The 24762-nt window shown below is 37.9% G+C and overlaps 1 protein-coding gene across 1 annotated transcript; it reads right to left on the reverse strand.

Moving 5' to 3' along the window:
• Positions 1-919: 919 nt before the first annotated feature.
• On the reverse strand, positions 920-24481 carry LOC117323334 (acylphosphatase-1-like). The gene is made up of 4 exons (XM_033878482.1): positions 24373-24481; positions 8558-8574; positions 6681-6790; positions 920-1376 (listed from the first exon to the last, which is right to left on the reverse strand). The coding sequence occupies exons 1-4, from the start codon at positions 24431-24433 to the stop codon at positions 1262-1264; spliced, it is 303 nt and encodes a 100-aa protein (XP_033734373.1). The 5' UTR covers positions 24434-24481; the 3' UTR covers positions 920-1261.
• Between the last annotated feature and the right edge of the window lie 281 nt (positions 24482-24762).

The raw sequence follows: 24762 nt of genomic DNA on the forward strand, positions 1-24762 counted from the left end.
TACATCATGCCATCACGAATCGAGAGCTCTGAATCTATGCAATCGTGCGGATCACAGGGGCTTCACACGATTTTCCAAATGATGGTCCATATATATATGTATTATAGTGAGACACTATAATACATATATATATGGACCATCATTTGGAAAATCGTGCCAAGCCCCTGTGGTGCGGATCATATATTTTGAACGTCTTTACATTTTTATGCAAGACAAAATGAGTCGCTCGTTACGGTAAACCGTAATCTTGACTGGCTTTCTATACTAGTTATTTTGAAAGGTCAGACATCAGGCTAACAACTGGTTCGTCTTGTAACATTTGAAAGCGACCAGGGCCCGGTTGTTCAAAAGGTGATCAGTTTAACAACAAAATCAAAATCTTGATAAAATCATTTCTGGTAAAACTATTTCGTCAAAATGTTCTGAAACTATAACACCTACCAATCTCTTCTTACCTGCTGATTTTGAAGAATATACACACATATGATTTGAAGTAAAGGAGAAATGAGATTTTCACTAATCAAGTGATTAAGTAAATCACCTTTTGAACAACTGGGCCCAGACAGCTAACCACGTACATGTGGTTCACACATTGCAGATATGTAACACGATATATCTAGAATGAAACTTTGATGACAATATTTAAGCGAAGCGCACAGCTTTGCAGTTTACGATCGAAGGCTCCTCTTCAAAGTTCCTGATCCTAGAGACCTAGATCTTGTACAACTCTAAATCACTGTGGCTATATCTCTTTTCAAAATAGTTCAACATTGATGTAGGAAAGTTCATCTAAGGAATCCATCCGCAGTTTAAAAACTCGAACATTAAAGGGAGATAACTCAAACATATATCAAAGCTGTTGTAATACATGGACCAGGATATATTGATCACCGATATAGATTAGATGACAACGATATACTATAAGTAGCATGAAGAACAATTTATTTCACAACGTAACATTAATTGTGTAATGGGCAGTCGGAAGCCTGTAGTCCTTAGCATATATAAAATATCAGCCTATCACTTCACCATATTGGTACCTACTCCATATAATAGTTCCATAAAAATAATCTCATCACTCCACTGGCACGTCAGACATCTTTAGTCAAAAGTGGCATTGTTTGTTACACATGTTTTTTTTACTAATAAATAAAATATCATGTTCACTGTATAACTGTCGTTAGCCATGTCAGAAATCTGTAGTCCTCGTATATTATCAACATACATGTACTTCTAAATCGAAATGTTGTGAATTCCATAATCATTTAATGATTTCAAAACTCTTAAATCCTCTTTGCGTTATTTCTTGTTCATCTTTGAAAATGCACCTCTCAATTCTTGACTTCGGACTACCAGTCTTCTTTAGCCATCTTTTCCTGGAATAAAGTATAATATTTAATTAAATTCATCAATTTCAAAATTATTTCTAAATATTTCTAATTTATCTGCTACACAAAACTAAAAGGGATTTATTAGGGCCATGTACTCCATTCACTGTCCTTGTACAAATTACCCTTCTTTTACACATTTGCTTGTTGGGCTAATTATCATACTCTACCATTTGTCATATGCATTTGTTTATGAGGATTATCCCTGTATAGGATCTATTCCTGTCTTTTACCATATGTTTTGTTAACGAGGGCAATCCCCGTCATTCTCTCCTATGGTTTTTTTCTATATGAGCAGTCAAGGAACTTTAAATTGAAATCTTCATAGAAAATTGGTCTATGGGAATCAGAAATGTCATTGACTAAAAACTTCGCCCCCCTCCGGATGTTTTGTCTATATACATATAACCCTCTCCTATACAGACCATCCCTCTCCTAAACCCTTCTATGTTTGCATATGTCTATATACACAGGTCCTAGCCTCGTCTGTTAATACATCCAGACGAGGTTAGGACCTGTGGTCTATATACAGACAACCCCTTTCCTACACCCTCCTCTCCTACACCCTGCTGTGTTTGACTTTATACAGATTGCCCCTCTTCTACACCCTCATATGTTTGTCTTTATACAAACCACCCCTCTCCTACACCCTCCTGTGTTTGTCTATATACAGACCACCCCTCTCCTACACCCTCATGTGTTTATCTTGATACAGATCTCCCCTCTCCTACACCCTCATGTGTTTGTCTATATACAGACCTCCCCTCTCCGACACCCTCCTGTGTTTGTCTATATACAGACCTCCCCTCTCCTACACCCTCATGTGTTTGTCTATATACAGATCTCCCCTCTCCTACACCCTCATATGTTTGTCTTTATACAAACCACCCCTCTCCTACACCCTCCTGTGTTTGTCTATATACAGATCTCCCCTCTCCTACACCCTCATGTGTTTATCTTGATACAGATCTCCCCTCTCCTACACCCTCATGTGTTTGTCTATATACAGACCTCCCCTCTCCGACACCCTCCTGTGTTTGTCTATATACAGACCTCCCCTCTCCTACACCCTCATGTGTTTGTCTATATACAGATCTCCCCTCTCCTACACCCTCATATGTTTGTCTTTATACAAACCACCCCTCTCCTACACCCTCCTGTGTTTGTCTATATACAGACCTCCCCTCTCATACACCCTCCTATGTTTGTCTATATACAGACCTCCCCTCTCCTACACCCTCATGTGTTTGTCTATATACAGACCTCCCCTCTCCGACACCCTCCTGTGTTTGTCTATATACAGACCTCCCCTCTCCTACACCCTCATATGTTTGTCTTTATACAAACCACCCCTCTCCTACACCCTCCTGTGTTTGTCTATATACAGATCTCCCCTCTCCGACACCCTCCTGTGTTTGTCTATATACAGACCTCCCCTCTCCTACACCCTCATGTGTTTGTCTATATACAGATCTCCCCTCTCCTACACCCTCATATGTTTGTCTTTATACAAACCACCCCTCTCCTACACCCTCCTGTGCTTGTCTATATACAGACCTCCCCTCTCATACACCCTCCTATGTTTGTCTATATACAAACCACCTTCTCCTACTCCCTCCCGTGTTTGTTTATATACAGACCTCCCCTCTCCTACACCCTCCTATGTTTGTCTATATACAGACCTACCCTCTCCTACACCCTCCTATGTTTGTCTATATACAAACCTCCCCTCTCCTACACCCTCATATGTTTGTCTATATACAGATCTCCCCACTCCTACACCCTCCTGTGTTTGTCTATATACAGACCTTACCTCTCCTACGCCCTCCAATGTTTGTCTTTATACAGATCTCCCCCTCTCCTACACCCTCCTGTGTTTGTCTATATATAGACCTTCCCTCTCCTACACCCTCCTGTGTTTGCCTATATACAGACCTCCCCTCTCCTACACCCTCCTGTGTTTGTCTTTATACAGACCTCCCCTCTCCTACACCCTCCTGTGTTTGTCTATATACAGACCTCCCCTCTCATACACCCTCCTGTGTTTGTCTATATACAGACCTCCCCTCTCATACACCCTCCTGTGTTTGTCTATATACAGACCACCCCTCTCCTACACCCGCCTATGTTTGTCTATATACAGACCTCCCCTCTCCTACACCCTCCTGTGTTTGTCTATATACAGACCTCCCCTCTCCTACATCCTCCTGTGTTTGTCTATATACATATCTCCCCTCTCCTACACCCCCCTATGTTTGTCTATATACAGACCTACCCTCTCCTACACCCTCCTGTGTTTGTCTATATACAGACCTCCCCTCTCCTACATCCTCATATGTTTGTCTTTATACAGACCTCCCCTCTCCTACACCCTCCTGTGTTTGTCTATATACAGACCTCCCCTCTCCTACACCCTCATATGTTTGTCTATATACAGACCTCCCCTTCTCCTACACCCCTTCTGTGTTTGTCTATATACAGACCCCCCCCCCTCTCCTACACCCTCCTGTGTTTGTCTATATACAGACCTCCCCTTCTCCTACACCCCTTCTGTGTTTGTCTATATACAGACCTCCCCTCTCCTAAACCCTCCTGTTTGTCTATATACAGACCTCCCCTCTCCTACACCCTCCTATGTTTGTCTATATACAGACCTCCCCTCTCCTACACCCTCCTGTGTTTGTCTATATACAGACCTCCCCTCTCCTACACCCTCCTGTGTTTGTCTATATACAGACCTCCCCTCTCCTACACCCTCCTGTGTTTGTCTTTATACAGACCTCCCCTCTCCCACACCCGCCTGTTAGTCTATATACAGATCTCCCCTCTCCTACACCCTCCTGTGTTTGTCTATATACAGATCTCCCCTCTCCTACACCCTCCTGTGTTTGTCTATATACAGATCTCCCCTCTCCTACACCCTCCTGTGTTTGTCTATATACAGACCTCCCCTTCTCCTACACCCCTTCTGTGTTTGTCTATATACAGACCTCCCCTCTCCTACACCCTCCTGTGTTTGTCTATATACAGACCTCCCCTCTCCTACACCCTCCTATGTTTGTCTATATACAGACCTCCCCTCTCCTACACCCTCCTGTGTTTGTCTTTATACAGACCTCCCCTCTCCCACACCCGCCTGTTAGTCTATATACAGATCTCCCCTCTCCTACACCCTCCTGTGTTTGTCTATATACAGATCTCCCCTCTCCTACACCCTCCTGTGTTTGTCTATATACAGATCTCCCCTCTCCTACACCCTCCTGTGTTTGTCTTTATACAGACCTCCCCTCTCCTACACCCTCCTGTGTTTGTCTATATACAGACCTCCCCTCTCCTACACCCTCCAATGTTTGTCTTTATACAGACCTCCCCTCTCCTACACCCTCCTGTGTTCGTCTATATACAGACCTCCCCTCTCCTACACCCTCCAATGTTTGTCTTTATACAGACCTCCCCTCTCCTACACCCTCCTGTGTTTGTCTATATACAGACCTCCCCTCTCCTACACCCTTCTGTGTTTGTCTATATACAGACCTCCCCTCTCCTACACCCTCCTGTGTTTGTCTATATACAGACCTCCCCTCTCCTACACCCTCCTATGTTTGTCTATATACAGACCTCCCCTCTCCTACACCCTCCTGTGTTTGTCTATATACAGACCTCCCCTCTCCTACACCCTCCTGTGTTTGTCTATATACAGACCTCCCCTCTCCTACACCCTCCTGTGTTTGCCTATATACAGACCTCCCCTCTCCTACACCCTCCTGTGTTTGTCTATATACAGACCTCCCCTCTCCTACACCCTCCTGTGTTTGTCTATATACAGACCTCCCCTCTCCTACACCCTCCTGTGTTTGTCTATATACAGACCTCCCCTCTCCTACACCCTCCTGTGTTTGTCTATATACAGACCTCCCCTCTCCTACACCCTCCTGTGTTTGTCTATATACAGACCTCCCCTCTCCTACACCCTCCTGTGTTTGTCTATATACAGACCTCCCCTCTCCTACACCCTTCTGTGTTTGTCTATATACTGACCACCTCTTTCTACAGACCTCCCCTCTCCTACACCTGGTCTATATAAACTGCCCACCCCTCACCTACACTACATTTTGTCCATATACGGGCCACCCTTCTTCCTATGTTTTGTTTATGTGAAGACCACCCCTCTCCAACAATAATTTTACATAGTATGTCTACACACCAACAACCATCCTCCACCCATTGATGTTGTAAATATTTAGTGAGACAAACCCTTTTTTTTTTGTTGTGTGCCTCTACTTACAACATCTATCTTCTGTGCCGGAATAGACACATCCCTCCTCATCACCCTTTTCGTGTACTAGCTGTATCTATGAGAGTGTTACCCTATCAACCTAGTATGTTTTCCCCCCTAAATGACCCTGTCTATTGCTTGTTTTTTCTCTTACTAATGATATTCAGTGTTCTGTTGGTGTGCAGCCTCACATGACTTATGTCTACTAAATTCCTCCCTTAAGTCCTCTTTTGATCTGTTTTTGTTGGCACCAAAGCTCTCCCCCATCATGGTGTGTCCCCCTGGGGACCACTCTAAAGGAGATCTCAGACAGACAGGACACCAATAATGTAATCATTACCCAGCTAGCCTGAAGTCCATGACATTTACCAATATGTTAAATTACATACGGAGACAACATTCACAAACTGATCATGACAAGTGCCTTATTATCTGTTGATACCAAATCCACTACAGTAACAGAGAAGAAAAATAACCTACAGGTTTAAATCTCTTAAATGATAGAGAAAAGTTTCTTTTAATACCTATTTCTTAATATGACAATTAACATCAACATAACGTATATTTTCTGTAATGTATGACAGATGAATCTATTATATTTTAGTATTTTGAAGTCCTTTTCCCCCCACCAGATCTACTTCTGGTACTTCACTTTTGTAAATGACATTTTAAAGTGTGGAAGCTATAGAACTATAAAAGAATTATTCTCTGGCATACCCAACATCACTTCTGAAAATCAAGACCAAGTTGCATCACAGAATTTCACTATTTATTTATCTATCTATCAGATTGCTCTTAAGAGAAATGGTAATTTATTTTACTATGTAAATTATATTATGTCATATGTTAATGAAATGTACAATGCACCAATATGTAAAAAAAATACTAATACAGAAATTCTCAAGGTCATCAACTCACAGATAAAAGACTTCAGTGTATAATTCATTAGCCATTATATTATTTTTTCATTGCAATACACAATCAATCTTGAACTATCCTGAACCTTGACCACTTACATGTCTTTGACATCTTTTTCTGGGCCCTGCATTTTCCCCACAACAGAGCCTCGTTCTGTGTTCTGCACCCAGCCTACAAGGCCACGCTTTGCTGCATTTTGCTGTGTATACTGCAACACACCATGGAAACATGCCTAATATCATAGTTTTGATTTGAAGAACAATGTATGTACATGTATTATAATACAAAGAGGACTGTGAATTGCGATTTTGAAAAAAAGGCATGGAAATTTACAGCAATGAAAGCTAAATGCACATTGAAATTAAGAAAATTGCATGTTTATCCAACTTTAAATTGTCAGTTAATGTAATCATAATAAGATGATAAAAGTCGCAGGATGTAGTTTTTGAGAGTATATCAACAGCCTTCTCACACCCAGTTGTTTTCTTCCTGAAAATAATTAACAACCTCCTCCTTTCTCCCAGCCATATAAATAATTTCAGGAACCAACTATGTACCGGTATCTGATTACTTAGTGAGGTGTTTACTAATGATGAAAACCTGGTATGGCCATCTTTTTAAAACTGAGTTTCCAGAAACCTTATTCAATTCCAGTTTTATTAGAATGATTCATGTGCTACTTCTTCAAACCCAAATGCTCCTTGAATACCAAATGAACTGAGCAACAGTGAAGGCTTCTCTTTAAGTAACAGCTGATCAATAACTTTAAACTTTGAAACAAATATAACATTGTCACCAGACTGATGTTGACAGAATATACATGTGTAATAACAATATTGATTTATTTTTTCTATATTTAGGTACATTTCCATCTGGTAAAAGATATCATCAATCCAATCATGATTTGATAAACATCTGAAATGTTTCATCTTTCTAAAATAATATTATCTGGCATGTTCCTATTCTTATACAATAACCTGAATCTCCATGAAATGTCAAGAACTCCTTAAGAAAATCTTCTGCTAGCAGAATTTTGGTGACATTTGCAGCTCTGCATGCTGTGTGCAAAATGATATGCTCTGACGTCATACTGCCAGTATCAGAGGAGGTAATTACATTGATATAGTAATACACGACACAAAGTATCGCCTTACAGGATTCTTATAGAAATAACTCAATTACCAAGCAGACATCTGGGGGACTCAATCATATTGGAACTCACTTCATATGGTTAAACGGCTTAATTTTGATAGGAATGAAGACAGACTTATATGGTTGTCATGATATTTATCTTTGTATTGACTTGGGAAGGTCAATATTCATGCACGTATTTCATCATATCTAAGACTCTTGACTACAGTTGGATGTTTTCATTCACATGTAAATACAATGTTCAATGCATAATGCCACTTGGATCATCTACCATTTAGTTTCCTGCATATCACTGTCCACATTTGAGTCCCTGTCTGTTGCAAGGACGTTAAACTTGCAACAAGGATGTTAAACTCTAGCCAACAAATACAGTATTTCAATGTCCGCTTTACCTTCCTTCATCCCTCTCTCTCAAACTTTAGACAAAACATTTTAAAATGCTATTTTTTTTATTTAATAATTGATGGCAGTAACATAAATAACATGTTTTAAAATATTCTTGATTATTTACATAATTTTCCTTAATTTTTTTAATAAATGATGACAGTAACATGAATAATATCTTTTAAAATATTCTTGAACCATCAAATACTTGTAAGTTATCTATAGTGTGTATCCAAAGATATCATTCTAAATATGTTGATCAGAATTATTGTTAGATAAATGTAGTACAATTGTATTGAAATACTTAATAGATTTATTCAAACGGATTTAGATGGTGATAATAAGATAAACTAGTTATATTGATTTTGAATAAAACATCTTTCCAATTTCCTTAATCATCTCTTACAAAATTTGAATGATAAAAAGAGTTTCAGCTTACCTTGCGAAAGAAAACACCTGAAATAAATACAACATAAGATGGCAATTTCATTTTTAATTCCACACAAGTAAAAACAATTAGCATAGACAGCAGTTCTAGTGCTGACAGCTGAAGCTCTTGGTTGTATTACAATTTTAACACACCTTCATATGATTCAGTGCTGTCCTACTAAAGACGGGTTTTGTTGTATTTTTTTTTTTATATAAGAATGGGGCATGGTTGTGTTCTATTTAGAAAGGTTTGGTTGTAAATTTTTAAAATGGTGCCTGGTTGTGTTCAATTAGAAAAGTTTTGTTGTAAATTCTATATACATGTACAAAATTCAGGCAGGTCTCATTGTTCAATAAACACAGTTATGTAGCCCAGAGGTGTTGTATTTAGATAGGTCTTGATGTACATTATACACAGTTATGTAGCCCAGAGGTGTTGTATTTAGATAGGTCTTGATGTACATTATACAGTTATGTAGCCCAGCCGTGTTGTATTTAGATAGGTCTTGATGGACATTATACAGTTATGTAGTCCAGCCGTGTTGTATTTAGATAGGTCTTGATGGACATTATACAGTTGTGTAGCCCAGAGGTGTTGTATTTAGATAGGTCTTGATGGACATTATATACAGTTATGTAGCCCAGAGGTGTTGTATTTAGATAGGTCTTGATGGACATTATACAGTTGTGTAGCCCAGCCGTGTTGTATTTAGATAGGTCTTGATGGACATTATATACAGTTATGTAGCCCAGAGGTGTTGTATTTAGATAGGTCTTGATGGACATTATACAGTTATGTAGCCCAGCCGTGTTGTATTTAGATAGGTCTTGATGTACATTATACACAGTTATGTAGCCCAGCCGTGTTGTATTTAGATAGGTCTTGATGGACATTATATACAGTTATGTAGCCCAGAGGTGTTGTATTTAGATAGGTCTTGATGTACATTATACAGTTATGTAGCCCAGAGGTGTTGTATTTAGATAGGTCTTGATGGACATTATACAGTTATGTAGCCCAGAGGTGTTGTATTTAGATAGGTCTTGATGGACATTATACAGTTGTGTAGCCCAGAGGTGTTGTATTTAGATAGGTCTTGATGGACATTATACAGTTGTGTAGCCCAGCCGTGTTGTATTTAGATAGGTCTTGATGGACATTATACAGTTGTGTAGCCCAGCCGTGTTGTATTTAGATAGGTCTTGATGGACATTATACAGTTGTGTAGCCCAGCCGTGTTGTATTTAGATAGGTCTTGATGTACATTATACAGTTATGTAGCCCAGCCGTGTTGTATTTAGATAGGTCTTGATGTACATTATACAGTTATGTAGCCCAGAGGTGTTGTATTTAGATAGGTCTTGATGTACATTATACAGTTATGTAGCCCAGCCGTGTTGTATTTAGATAGGTCTTGATGTACATTATACAGTTGTGTAGCCCAGAGGTGTTGTATTTAGATAGGTCTTGATGTACATTATACAGTTATGTAGCCCAGCCGTGTTGTATTTAGATAGGTCTTGATGTACATTATACACAGTTATGTAGCCCAGCCGTGTTGTATTTAGATAGGTCTTGATGGACATTATACACAGTTATGTAGCCCAGAGGTGTTGTGTTTAGATAGGTCTTGATGGACATTATATACAGTTATGTAGCCCAGAGGTGTTGTATTTAGATAGGTCTTGATGGACATTATACAGTTATGTAGCCCAGCCGTGTTGTATTTAGATAGGTCTTGATGTACATTATACAGTTATGTAGCCCAGAGGTGTTGTATTTAGATAGGTCTTGATGGACATTATACAGTTGTGTAGCCCAGCCGTGTTGTATTTAGATAGGTCTTGATGGACATTATACAGTTGTGTAGCCCAGAGGTGTTGTATTTAGATAGGTCTTGATGGACATTATACAGTTGTGTAGCCCAGCCGTGTTGTATTTAGATAGGTCTTGATGTACATTATACAGTTGTGTAGCCCAGAGATGTTGTATTTAGATAGGTCTTGATGTACATTATACAGTTGTGTAGCCCAGAGATGTTGTATTTAGATAGGTCTTGATGTACATTATACAGTTATGTAGCCCAGCCGTGTTGTATTTAGATAGGTCTTGGACATTATACAGTTATGTAGCCCAGAGGTGTTGTATTTAGATAGGTCTTGATGTACATTATACAGTTATGTAGCCCAGCCGTGTTGTATTTAGATAGGTCTTGGACATTATACAGTTATGTAGCCCAGAGGTGTTGTATTTAGATAGGTCTTGATGGACATTATACACAGTTATGTAGCCCAGAGGTGTTGTATTTAGATAGGTCTTGATGGACATTATACAGTTATGTAGCCCAGAGGTGTTGTATTTAGATAGGTCTTGATGGACATTATACAGTTATGTAGCCCAGAGGTGTTGTATTTAGATAGGTCTTGATGTACATTATACAGTTATGTAGCCCAGAGGTGTTGTATTTAGATAGGTCTTGATGTACATTATACAGTTATGTAGTCCAGAGGTGTTGTATTTAGATAGGTCTTGATGGACATTATACAGTTGTGTAGCCCAGAGGTGTTGTATTTAGATAGGTCTCGAAGGACATTATACAGTTGTGTAGCCCAGAGGTGTTGTATTTAGATAGGTCTCGATGGACATTATACAGTTATGTAGCCCAGAGATGTTGTATTTAGATAGGTCTTGATGGACATTATACAGTTGTGTAGCCCAGAGGTGTTGTATTTAGATAGGTCTTGATGTACATTATACAGTTGTGTAGCCCAGAGGTGTTGTATTTAGATAGGTCTTGATGGACATTATACAGTTGTGTAGCCCAGAGGTGTTGTATTTAGATAGGTCTTGATGTACATTATACAGTTGTGTAGCCCAGAGATGTTGTATTTAGATAGGTCTTGATGTACATTATACAGTTATGTAGCCCAGCCGTGTTGTATTTAGATAGGTCTTGGACATTATACAGTTATGTAGCCCAGAGGTGTTGTATTTAGATAGGTCTTGGGACATTATACAGTTATGTAGCCCAGCCGTGTTGTATTTAGATAGGTCTTGATGTACATTATACAGTTATGTAGCCCAGCCGTGTTGTATTTAGATAGGTCTTGGACATTATACAGTTATGTAGCCCAGAGGTGTTGTATTTAGATAGGTCTTGGGACATTATACCGTTGTGTAGCCCAGCCGTGTTGTATTTAGATAGGTCTTGATGGACATTATACACAGTTATGTAGCCCAGCCGTGTTGTATTTAGATAGGTCTTGATGTATATTATACAGTTGTGTAGCCCAGAGATGTTGTATTTAGATAGGTCTTGATGGACATTATACACAGTTATGTAGCCCAGCCGTGTTGTATTTAGATAGGTCTTGATGTATATTATACAGTTGTGTAGCCCAGAGATGTTGTATTTAGATAGGTCTTGATGGACATTATACACAGTTATGTAGCCCAGCCGTGTTGTATTTAGATAGGTCTTGATGTATATTATACAGTTGTGTAGCCCAGAGATGTTGTATTTAGATAGGTCTTGATGGACATTATACAGTTATGTAGCCCAGAGATGTTGTATTTAGATAGGTCTTGATGGACATTATACAGTTATGTAGTCCAGCCGTGTTGTATTTAGATAGGTCTTGATGGACATTATACAGTTGTGTAGCCCAGAGGTGTTGTATTTAGATAGGTCTTGGGACATTATACAGTTATGTAGCCCAGCCGTGTTGTATTTAGATAGGTCTTGATGGACATTATACAGTTGTGTAGCCCAGAGATGTTGTATTTAGATAGGTCTTGATGGACATTATACAGTTATGTAGCCCAGAGGTGTTGTATTTAGATAGGTCTTGATGTACATTATACAGTTATGTAGCCCAGAGATGTTGTATTTAGATAGGTCTTGATGGACATTATACAGTTATGTAGTCCAGCCGTGTTGTATTTAGATAGGTCTTGATGGACATTATACAGTTGTGTAGCCCAGCCGTGTTGTATTTAGATAGGTCTTGGACATTATACAGTTGTGTAGCCCAGCCGTGTTGTATTTAGATAGGTCTTGATGTACATTATACAGTTATGTAGCCCAGAGGTGTTGTATTTAGATAGGTCTTGATGGACATTATACAGTTATGTAGCCCAGAGGTGTTGTATTTAGATAGGTCTTGATGTACATTATACAGTTATGTAGCCCAGCCGTGTTGTATTTAGATAGGTCTTGATGTACATTATACAGTTATGTAGCCCAGAGGTGTTGTATTTAGATAGGTCTTGATGTACATTATACAGTTATGTAGCCCAGCCGTGTTGTATTTAGATAGGTCTTGGACATTATACAGTTATGTAGCCCAGAGGTGTTGTATTTAGATAGGTCTTGATGTACATTATACAGTTGTGTAGCCCAGCCGTGTTGTATTTAGATAGGTCTTGATGGACATTATACAGTTGTGTAGCCCAGAGGTGTTGTATTTAGATAGGTCTTGATGGACATTATACAGTTGTGTAGCCCAGCCGTGTTGTATTTAGATAGGTCTTGGACATTATACAGTTATGTAGCCCAGAGGTGTTGTATTTAGATAGGTCTTGATGTACATTATACAGTTATGTAGCCCAGAGGTGTTGTATTTAGATAGGTCTTGATGGACATTATACAGTTGTGTAGCCCAGAGGTGTTGTATTTAGATAGGTCTCGATGGACATTATACAGTTATGTAGCCCAGAGATGTTGTATTTAGATAGGTCTTGATGTACATTATACACAGTTATGTAGCCCAGCCGTGTTGTATTTAGATAGGTCTTGATGTACATTATACAGTTATGTAGCCCAGAGGTGTTGTATTTAGATAGGTCTTGATGGACATTATACAGTTGTGTAGCCCAGAGGTGTTGTATTTAGATAGGTCTTGATGTACATTATACAGTTATGTAGCCCAGAGGTGTTGTATTTAGATAGGTCTTGGACATTATACAGTTATGTAGCCCAGAGGTGTTGTATTTAGATAGGTCTTGATGTACATTATACAGTTGTGTAGCCCAGAGGTGTTGTATTTAGATAGGTCTTGATGTACATTATACAGTTGTGTAGCCCAGCCGTGTTGTATTTAGATAGGTCTTGATGTACATTATACAGTTATGTAGCCCAGAGGTGTTGTATTTAGATAGGTCTTGATGGACATTATACACAGTTATGTAGCCCAGAGGTGTTGTATTTAGATAGGTCTTGATGGACATTATACAGTTATGTAGCCCAGAGGTGTTGTATTTAGATAGGTCTTGATGGACATTATACAGTTATGTAGCCCAGAGGTGTTGTATTTAGATAGGTCTTGATGGACATTATACAGTTGTGTAGCCCAGCCGTGTTGTATTTAGATAGGTCTTGATGGACATTATACAGTTGTGTAGCCCAGAGGTGTTGTATTTAGATAGGTCTTGGACATTATACAGTTATGTAGCCCAGCCGTGTTGTATTTAGATAGGTCTTGATGTACATTATACAGTTATGTAGCCCAGAGGTGTTGTATTTAGATAGGTCTTGATGGACATTATACAGTTATGTAGCCCAGAGGTGTTGTATTTAGATAGGTCTTGATGTACATTATACAGTTATGTAGCCCAGAGGTGTTGTATTTAGATAGGTCTTGATGGACATTATACACAGTTATGTAGCCCAGAGGTGTTGTATTTAGATAGGTCTTGATGTACATTATACAGTTATGTAGCCCAGCCGTGTTGTATTTAGATAGGTCTTGATGTACATTATACAGTTGTGTAGCCCAGAGATGTTGTATTTAGATAGGTCTTGATGGACATTATATACAGTTATGTAGCCCAGAGGTGTTGTATTTAGATAGGTCTTGATATACATTATACAGTTATGTAGCCCAGAGGTGTTGTATTTAGATAGGTCTTGATGGACATTATACAGTTATGTAGCCCAGAGGTGTTGTATTTAGATAGGTCTTGATGTACATTATACAGTTATGTAGCCCAGAGGTGTTGTGTTTAGATAGGTCTTGATGTACATTATACAGTTATGTAGCCCAGCCGTGTTGTATTTAGATAGGTCTCGATGGACATTATACAGTTGTGTAGCCCAGAGGTGTTGTATTTAGATAGGTCTTGATGGACATTATACAGTTGTGTAGCCCAGAGGTGTTGTATTTAGATAGGTCTTGATGTACATTATACAGTTGTGTAGCCCAGAGGTGTTGTATTTAGATAGGTCTTGGACATTATACAGTTATGTAGCCCAGCCGTGTTGTATTTAGATAGGTCTTGATGTACATTATACAGTTATGTAGCCCAGAGGTGTTGTATTTAGATAGGTCTTGATGGACATTATACAGTTGTGTAGCCCAGAGATGTTGTATTTAGATAGGTCTTGATGTACATTATACAGTTATGTAGCCCAGAGGTGTTGTATTTAGATAGGTCTTGATGGACATTATACACAGTTATGTAGCCCAGAGGTGTTGTATTTAGATAGGTCTTGATGTACATTATACAGTTATGTAGCCCAGAGGTGTTGTATTTAGATAGGTCTTGATGTACATTATACAGTTATGTAGCCCAGAGGTGTTGTATTTAGATAGGTCTTGATGGACATTATACAGTTGTGTAGCCCAGCCGTGTTGTATTTAGATAGGTCTTGATGGACATTATACAGTTATGTAGCCCAGAGGTGTTGTATTTAGATAGGTCTTGATGTATATTATACAGTTGTGTAGCCCAGAGGTGTTGTATTTAGATAGGTCTTGATGGACATTATACACAGTTATGTAGCCCAGAGGTGTTGTATTTAGATAGGTCTTGATGTACATTATACAGTTGTGTAGCCCAGAGATGTTGTATTTAGATAGGTCTTGATGTACATTATACAGTTATGTAGTCCAGAGGTGTTGTATTTAGATAGGTCTTGGGACATTATACCGTTGTGTAGCCCAGCCGTGTTGTATTTAGATAGGTCTTGATGGACATTATACACAGTTATGTAGCCCAGCCGTGTTGTATTTAGATAGGTCTTGATGTACATTATACACAGTTGTGTAGCCCAGAGGTGTTGTATTTAGATAGGTCTTGATGTACATTATACAGTTATGTAGCCCAGAGGTGTTGTATTTAGATAGGTCTTGATGTATATTATACAGTTGTGTAGCCCAGAGATGTTGTATTTAGATAGGTCTTGATGGACATTATACACAGTTATGTAGTCCAGAGGTGTTGTGTTTAGATAGGTCTTGATGGACATTATACACAGTTATGTAGTCCAGAGGTGTTGTGTTTAGATAGGTCTTGATGTACATTATACAGTTGTGTAGTCCAGAGGTGTTGTATTTAGATAGGTCTTGATGTACATTATACAGTTATGTAGTCCAGAGGTGTTGTGTTTAGATAGGTCTTGATGTACATTATACAGTTATGTAGCCCAGCCGTGTTGTATTTAGATAGGTCTTGATGTACATTATACAGTTATGTAGCCCAGAGGTGTTGTATTTAGATAGGTCTTGATGTACATTATACAGTTGTGTAGTCCAGAGGTGTTGTATTTAGATAGGTCTTGATGTACATTATACAGTTATGTAGTCCAGAGGTGTTATGTTTAGATAGGTCTTGATGTACATTATACAGTTATGTAGCCCAGCCGTGTTGTATTTAGATAGGTCTTGATGTACATTATACAGTTATGTAGCCCAGAAGTGTTGTATTTAGATAGGTCTTGATGTACATTATACAGTTATGTAGCCCAGAGGTGTTGTATTTAGATAGGTCTTGATGGACATTATACAGTTGTGTAGCCCAGAGGTGTTGTATTTAGATAGGTCTTGATGTACATTATACAGTTATGTAGCCCAGAGGTGTTGTATTTAGATAGGTCTTGATGGACATTATACAGTTGTGTAGCCCAGAGGTGTTGTATTTAGATAGGTCTTGATGGACATTATACAGTTGTGTAGTCCAGAGGTGTTGTATTTAGATAGGTCTTGATGGACATTATACAGTTATGTAGCCCAGCCGTGTTGTATTTAGATAGGTCTTGATGTACATTATACACAGTTGTGTAGCCCAGAGATGTTGTATTTAGATAGGTCTTGATGTACATTATACAGTTATGTAGCCCAGCCGTGTTGTATTTAGATAGGTCTTGATGGACATTATACAGTTATGTAGCCCAGCCGTGTTGTATTTAGATAGGTCTTGATGGACATTATACACAGTTATGTAGCCCAGAGGTGTTGTATTTAGATAGGTCTTGATGGACATTATACAGTTGTGTAGCCCAGAGGTGTTGTATTTAGATAGGTCTTGGACATTATACAGTTATGTAGCCCAGCCGTGTTGTATTTAGATAGGTCTTGATGTACATTATACAGTTATGTAGCCCAGAGGTGTTGTGTTTAGATAGGTCTTGATGGACATTATACAGTTATGTAGCCCAGCCATGTTGTATTTAGATAGGTCTTGATGTACATTATACAGTTATGTAGCCCAGAGGTGTTGTATTTAGATAGGTCTTGATGGACATTATACACAGTTATGTAGCCCAGAGGTGTTGTATTTAGATAGGTCTTGATGGACATTATACAGTTGTGTAGCCCAGAGATGTTGTATTTAGATAGGTCTTGATGGACATTATACACAGTTATGTAGCCCAGCCGTGTTGTATTTAGATAGGTCTTGATGTACATTATACAGTTATGTAGCCCAGAGGTGTTGTATTTAGATAGGTCTTGATGTACATTATACAGTTATGTAGTCCAGAGGTGTTGTATTTAGATAGGTCTTAATGGACATTATACAGTTATGTAGTCCAGAGGTGTTGTATTTAGATAGGTCTTGATGTACATTATACAGTTATGTAGTCCAGAGGTGTTGTATTTAGATAGGTCTTAATGGACATTATACACAGTTATGTAGCCCAGCCGTGTTGTATTTAGATAGGTCTTGATGGACATTATACAGTTGTGTAGCCCAGAGGTGTTGTATTTAGATAGGTCTTGATGGACATTATACAGTTGTGTAGCCCAGAGGTGTTGTATTTAGATAGGTCTTGATGTACATTATACAGTTATGTAGTCCAGAGGTGTTGTATTTAGATAGGTCTTGATGTACATTATACAGTTATGTAGCCCAGAGGTGTTGTATTTAGATAGGTCTTGATGTACATTATACAGTTATGTAGCCCAGCCGTGTTGTATTTAGATAGGTCTTGATGGACATTATACAGTTGTGTAGCCCAGCCATGTTGTATTTAGATAGGTCTTGGACATTATACAGTTATGTAGCCCAGAGGTGTTGTATTTAGATAGGTCTTGGACATTATACAGTTATGTAGCCCAGAGATGTTGTATTTAGATAGGTCTTGATGGACATTATACAGTTGTGTAGCCCAGAGGTGTTGTATTTAGATAGGTCTTGGACATTATACAGTTATGTAGCCCAGAGATGTTGTATTTAGATAGGTCTTGATGGACATTATACACAGTTATGTAGTCCAGAGGTGTTGTATTTAGATAGGTCTTGATGTACATTATACAGTTGTGTAGCCCAGAGGTGTTGTATTTAGATAGGTCTTGGACATTATACACAGTTATGTAGTCCAGAGGTGTTGTATTTAGATAGGTCTTGATGGACATTATACAGTTGTGTAGCCCAGAGGTGTTGTATTTAGATAGGTCTTGATGTACATTATACAGTTATGTAGCCCAGAGGTGTTGTATTTAGATAGGTCTTGATGTACATTATACAGTTATGTAGTCCAGAGGTGTTGTATTTAGATAGGTCTTGATGTACATTATACAGTTGTGTAGCCCAGCCGTGTTGTATTTAGATAGGTCTTGGACATTATACAGTTATGTAGCCCAGCCGTGTTGTATTTAGATAGGTCTTGATGTACATTATACAGTTATGTAGTCCAGAGGTGTTGTATTTAGATAGGTCTTGATGTACATTATACAGTTGTGTAGCCCAGCCGTGTTGTATTTAGATAGGTCTTGATGGACATTATACAGTTGTGTAGCCCAGAGGTGTTGTATTTAGATAGGTCTTGATGTACATTATACAGTTATGTAGCCCAGAGGTGTTGTATTTAGATAGGTCTTGATGTACATTATACAGTTATGTAGCCCAGAGGTGTTGTATTTAGATAGGTCTTGATGTACATTATACAGTTATGTAGCCCAGCCGTGTTGTATTTAGATAGGTCTTGATGTACATTATACAGTTATGTAGCCCAGAGGTGTTGTATTTAGATAGGTCTTGGACATTATACAGTTATGTAGCCCAGCCGTGTTGTATTTAGATAGGTCTTGGACATTATACAGTTATGTAGCCCAGAGGTGTTGTATTTAGATAGGTCTTGATGGACATTATACAGTTATGTAGCCCAGCCGTGTTGTATTTAGATAGGTCTTGGACATTATACAGTTATGTAGCCCAGCCGTGTTGTATTTAGATAGGTCTTGATGTACATTATACAGTTATGTAGCCCAGAGGTGTTGTATTTAGATAGGTCTTGATGTACATTATACAGTTATGTAGCCCAGAGGTGTTGTATTTAGATAGGTCTTGATGGACATTATACAGTTGTGTAGCCCAGAGGTGTTGTATTTAGATAGGTCTTGATGGACATTATACAGTTATGTAGCCCAGAGGTGTTGTATTTAGATAGGTCTCGATGGACATTATACAGTTGTGTAGCCCAGAGGTGTTGTATTTAGATAGGTCTTGATGTACATTATACAGTTATGTAGCCCAGAGGTGTTGTATTTAGATAGGTCTTGATGTACATTATACAGTTATGTAGCCCAGAGGTGTTGTATTTAGATAGGTCTTGATGGACATTATACAGTTATGTAGCCCAGCCGTGTTGTATTTAGATAGGTCTTGATGTATATTATACAGTTATGTAGCCCAGCCGTGTTGTATTTAGATAGGTCTTGATGTACATTATACAGTTATGTAGCCCAGAGGTGTTGTATTTAAATAGGTCTCGATGGACATTAAACACAGTTATGTAGCCCAGCCGTGTTGTATTTAGATAGGTCTAACTGTTCAATAATATACAAATATATCATGGGTATCTGTGCAAGAGAACAGCAGTCGCTTACCAGTACCTCATGTCAAATATTCTGGACTATTCCATCATATACTTGTTTCATTACATAATCACTAAAACACAATAAGAATCACTGAAATCTTGACTTTCATGTAGGCCTAGAGTCGTCTGGCAGTGTTGACATATGAGTGACTTAAGATGCTTGAAAAGGTAGGATTAAATTCTGAAATGTCATAGGTGTTCAATAGTTTGCACGGTCACATGCAATAGTCATTTTAGTTGTGCAATATTTCATATTAAACCTTATGCATATAGTTAAGGAAAATAAAACGCATTATGTAATAAACAGTTATGTAGCCCAGTGGTGTTGTATATTGAAAGGTCGTACTGTACAATTTACAGTTTATAGCCCAGTGTTGTTCTATCTAGAAAGGTAACTTTGTTCAATAGCCCAGTGTTGTTCTATCTAGACAGGTAACTTCGTTCAATATACATGTTATGTAGCCCAGTGTTGTTCTATCTAGACAGGTCACACTGTACAATATACATGTTATGTAGCCCAGTGTTGTTCTATCTAGACAGGTCACACTGTACAATATACATGGTTATGTAGCCCAGTGTTGTTCTATCTAGACAGGTCATACTGTACAATATACAGGGTTATGTAGTCCAGTGTTGTTCTATCTAGACAGGTAACTTTGTACAATATACATGGTTATGTAGCCCAGTGTTGTTCTATCTAGACAGGTAACTTTGTACAATATACATGTTATGTAGCCCAGTGTTGTTCTATCTAGACAGGTCACACTGTACAATATACATGGTTATGTAGTCCAGTGTTGTTCTATCTAGACAGGTCATACTGTACAATATACATGGTTATGTAGTCCAGTGTTGTTCTATCTAGACAGGTCATACTGTACAATATACATGGTTATGTAGCCCAGTGTTGTTCTATCTAGACAGGTAACTTTGTACAATATACATGGTTATGTAGTCCAGTGTTGTTCTATCTAGACAGGTCATACTGTACAATATACATGGTTATGTAGCCCAGTGTTGTTCTATCTAGACAGGTAACTTTGTACAATATACATGTTATGTAGCCCAGTGTTGTTCTATCTAGACAGGTCACACTGTACAATATACATGGTTATGTAGCCCACTGATGTTCTATCTAGACAGGTAACTTTGTACAATATACATGGTTATGTAGCCCAGTGTTGTTCTATCTAGACAGGTCACACTGTACAATATACATGGTTATGTAGCCCAGTGTTGTTCTATCTAGACAGGTAACTTTGTACAATATACATGGTTATGTAGTCCAGTGTTGTTCCATCTAGACAGGTAACTTTGTACAATATACATGGTTATGTAGCCCAGTGTTGTTCTATCTAGACAGGTCATACTGTACAATATACATGGTTATGTAGCCCAGTGTTGTTCTATCTAGACAGGTAACTTTGTACAATATACATGGTTATGTAGCCCAGTGTTGTTCTATCTAGACAGGTAACTTTGTACAATATGCATGGTTATGTAGCCCAGTGTTGTTCTATCTAGACAGGTCACACTGTACAATATACATGGTTATGTAGCCCAGTGTTGTTCTATCTAGACAGGTCTAACTGTACAATATACATGGTTATGTAGCCCAGTGTTGTTCTATCTAGACAGGTAACTTTGTTCAATATACATGTTATGTAGCCCAGTGTTGTTCTATCTAGACAGGTAACTTTGTACAATGTACATGGTTATGTAGTCCAGTGTTGTTCTACCTAGACAGGTAACTTTGTACAATATACATGGTTATGTAGCCCACTGATGTTCTACCTAGACAGGTCACACTGTACAATATACATGGTTATGTAGCCCAGTGTTGTATTTAGACAGGTCACACTGTACAATATACATGGTTATGTAGCCCAGTGTTGTATTTAGACAGGTCTAACTGTACAATATACATGGTTATGTAGCCCAGTGTTGTTCTATCTAGACAGGTCACACTGTACAATATACATGGTTATGTAGCCCAGTGTTGTATTTAGACAGGTCACACTGTACAATATACATGGTTATGTAGCCCAGTGTTGTATTTAGACAGGTCTAACTGTACAATATACACGTTTATGTAGCCCAGTGTTGTATTTAGACAGGTCATACTGTACAATATACACGTTTATGTAGCCCACTGATATTGTATTTTGACAGATCTTACTGTACATTAATGTACATTGTACTGATGATATTCGCCCCATGATATCTTGACAGGTCTTGTCGTGCAATGAATCTGATGATTTACAGCCTAATGGTGTTTATTCAAAACAGATATTTTATTTTCATTCACTTTAAGAGACATAAGCATTCGTGAATCAATAATGGTGCGATGTATCTAACCCTGTGTGGATCTTACTGTCAGCCTCATCATGTTTTTATAGTGAACCTTCACATTTTACACACTTGTTATTGTACAACAGCACTGAAGCTTTACAGCCTATGTGGGCGACTGATCAGTCACCATACGATAGTGTATAGCGTTTTCTCATTCCTCCAGCGCCTCCTAGTAATACCAGACGTCTAATTGGATGGGGATGGTAAAAAAGGAAATGAAATCTTTTACAATAAGACTTAATCTGTCAGTCTGATTCCCACAGTCAGTAGTGGTTCACATTGGGTTTTAGCTTTTTACAATTGTTTTTTTTTTCTGTTGTGTAATGCAAGCATCAGCTGAAGACATCTCACATTTTGTCAATTAAATTACATGCGTGGCCCATCCATGGCTAATGTTGTGCTATTCATTGGGATTGTCCCTATATCTTGTCCATCAATATATTGATCTGCTTGTGTGGGGACTTCAGTGAAGGGGAAATAGAGCTTGCCTAAAGCCTATAATTTTCTCAGACATCCCCAATTGTATTACAAAAAATCTCCTTCTTGGTTGATTTTATAACTAGTAACTTTTTCATGCTTATGTGAAAGAGGGAAAAACACATTCCTACCAAGTGCCCTGAGAGGAATCAAACCTCAGCAGGGTCTACGCGAAATAATCAACAGCTCTAACCAATGTAGTCAACAGACATGCTCAATCCTCTTATGTGACAGAGACTATATATTTAATAATTAAGTCACATCAACTTGTTCCTTCACAAAATTAAAAAATATCTATATAAATGTATTATCATAATTTTTTTTTAAAAATCCCATAAAGTATAAGGTAAATTTAGCTTTCATAAAATTTTCATTTTAATCTAAATGTGATGAACTGGAAATCAATATAATTTTGATACAATAATAGTTACCCGGGTATATTGGACCTAAAAAAATACCTGTTCCAACAAACACTTTTTCACCCTGTATTTTGTGCCAACCCTAAAGTTGTTTTGGCCATTTTAAGGGAAAGAATATTTAAGTCAAGGTTCCTTGTCTATATAACTTCCTATTGTCTATTTAGAAAATAGAAAGGTTTCCGTACCTACCCCGATTATACCAATTATTTTCTGTAGCTGTCAACAATGGGACCTATAACTACTACCTATATTATCAAGAATGTATACTCTCCATAGATAAATGCATCAATTTTTCTGTCAATTCAAAGTATAGACGTTATTTTAACAGCTAAGATTGAACCACAAAGGATATGTCTATGGAAAGATTAGCCAGAAATATCTATGTTTCTTTATATAGGTATTTATAGCTAATTTTATCATATAAGACTATAGACAAGTTCAGTATTAGTGGGTTACAATGTAATCTGTGGGGTGCTAAAAGAACAGTTTTCATGATCAACTGAATATTCTAATTTCTAAATCCAATAATAAACATTAAAAATCAATATACAAACCTTCCGAAGGCATATTATAGAAATACACTGTCTGTGGTCATGTATGAATTATGTTGATAAAACTAAACCTTGTATGAACATCTTATATAGCTCAAATTGCCCTAGCAAACTATATATGCAAGATACATGGATCCATCACAGATGCATGGGTTCTAATATTATACTGAAACAATCATGATAACACATTCTCCACTACTTTATAATGGTTAGAGGGTTTGTTATCATTATTGTTCCTATATGATATCAGAACTTGTGTTGTATATGATTGATTCATATAAGCTTATATTAATATGTAACTTTTAATTCAATTAACATTTTGAATGAATTGCACCTAGGGTCATTTATTTGAACAAATTAACTTTATAATCTTGAGCCTTACATACCCAAGATTTATTTTAGTAAAGTATTTAGATAAGAACATCCAATATTGGACAGATAGCATGTTCTGGAGCTTATATAATGGTGACACTTTACTGCGAGTTGATATAAAAACCACAGGGGCTTGGCACGATTTTCCAAATGATAGTCCATATATATATGTATATACTATATACATATATATATGTATATATGGACTATCATTTGGAAAATCGTGCCAAGCCCCTGTGATAAAAACAACATTAAAAACGTGTCGGGAGACGTTTTCTAAAAGTTAATTTTACACCAAGAAGAGTATTAATTAGGCCCCGTGATTGCTAAGTTACTGAAAATGAAAATGTATATTGAGAAGTAATTGATTCATAAGTAAACGAAAGCGTCCAGCATCAAAACAACACATCACGGGGCCTACAACAGGTCTACTGGAAAAAAATCAACTTGGTTATATTTACCAGCGTATCGGCGTACTTTCGTCCAGTTTACCATACTGCTACAACACTGAATCAAATAACATCGTTTTTATAAAAATCATGCAGACTGTCTCACCTTGTACTTTCCCGATAACTTCAAAATCCACGGAGAGCAACCCTCCGCTACCGGTAGCCATCTGTTTACATGTGCAACGGATGCCTCAAATGAGCTCAAGAACGAGGACCGTGACTGGTGCAAAGTTCACAGAATGGACCAATCAAATGCCTCCTAGTAGTGCCACTTAGACATATACGGGGGCGTGGCACAAATCCACCCACATGGTAGTGTGGGTTCTTTACCAGAATAATAAAAATGTCTTTAGAAGTTACTGACAGTAAGATAGAGTCAAGGACAATAATGAAAATGGATAAATAAAATAGATTTTTTTTAAAATATATATGGGCATGCATACTGTAAAGTTCCAATCCCAATCTAGAAAATCTATCTATATATACTGTACTATAA

The sequence above is a fragment of the Pecten maximus genome, chromosome 3 (assembly GCF_902652985.1).
Source record: "Pecten maximus chromosome 3, xPecMax1.1, whole genome shotgun sequence".
Lineage (NCBI taxonomy): Eukaryota > Metazoa > Mollusca > Bivalvia > Pectinida > Pectinidae > Pecten > Pecten maximus.

Bases quoted from the DNA above. Each gene is read 5' to 3' on its own strand.
- LOC117323334 (XM_033878482.1), bottom strand. From the start codon at position 24,433: ATGGCTACCGGTAGCGGAGGGTTGCTCTCCGTGGATTTTGAAGTTATC. The intron at 1,377-6,680 runs GTAAGTGGTCAA...ACTTTATTCCAG, and splicing joins GAAAAAGATGTCAAAGACAT to GAAAAGATGGCTAAAGAAGA.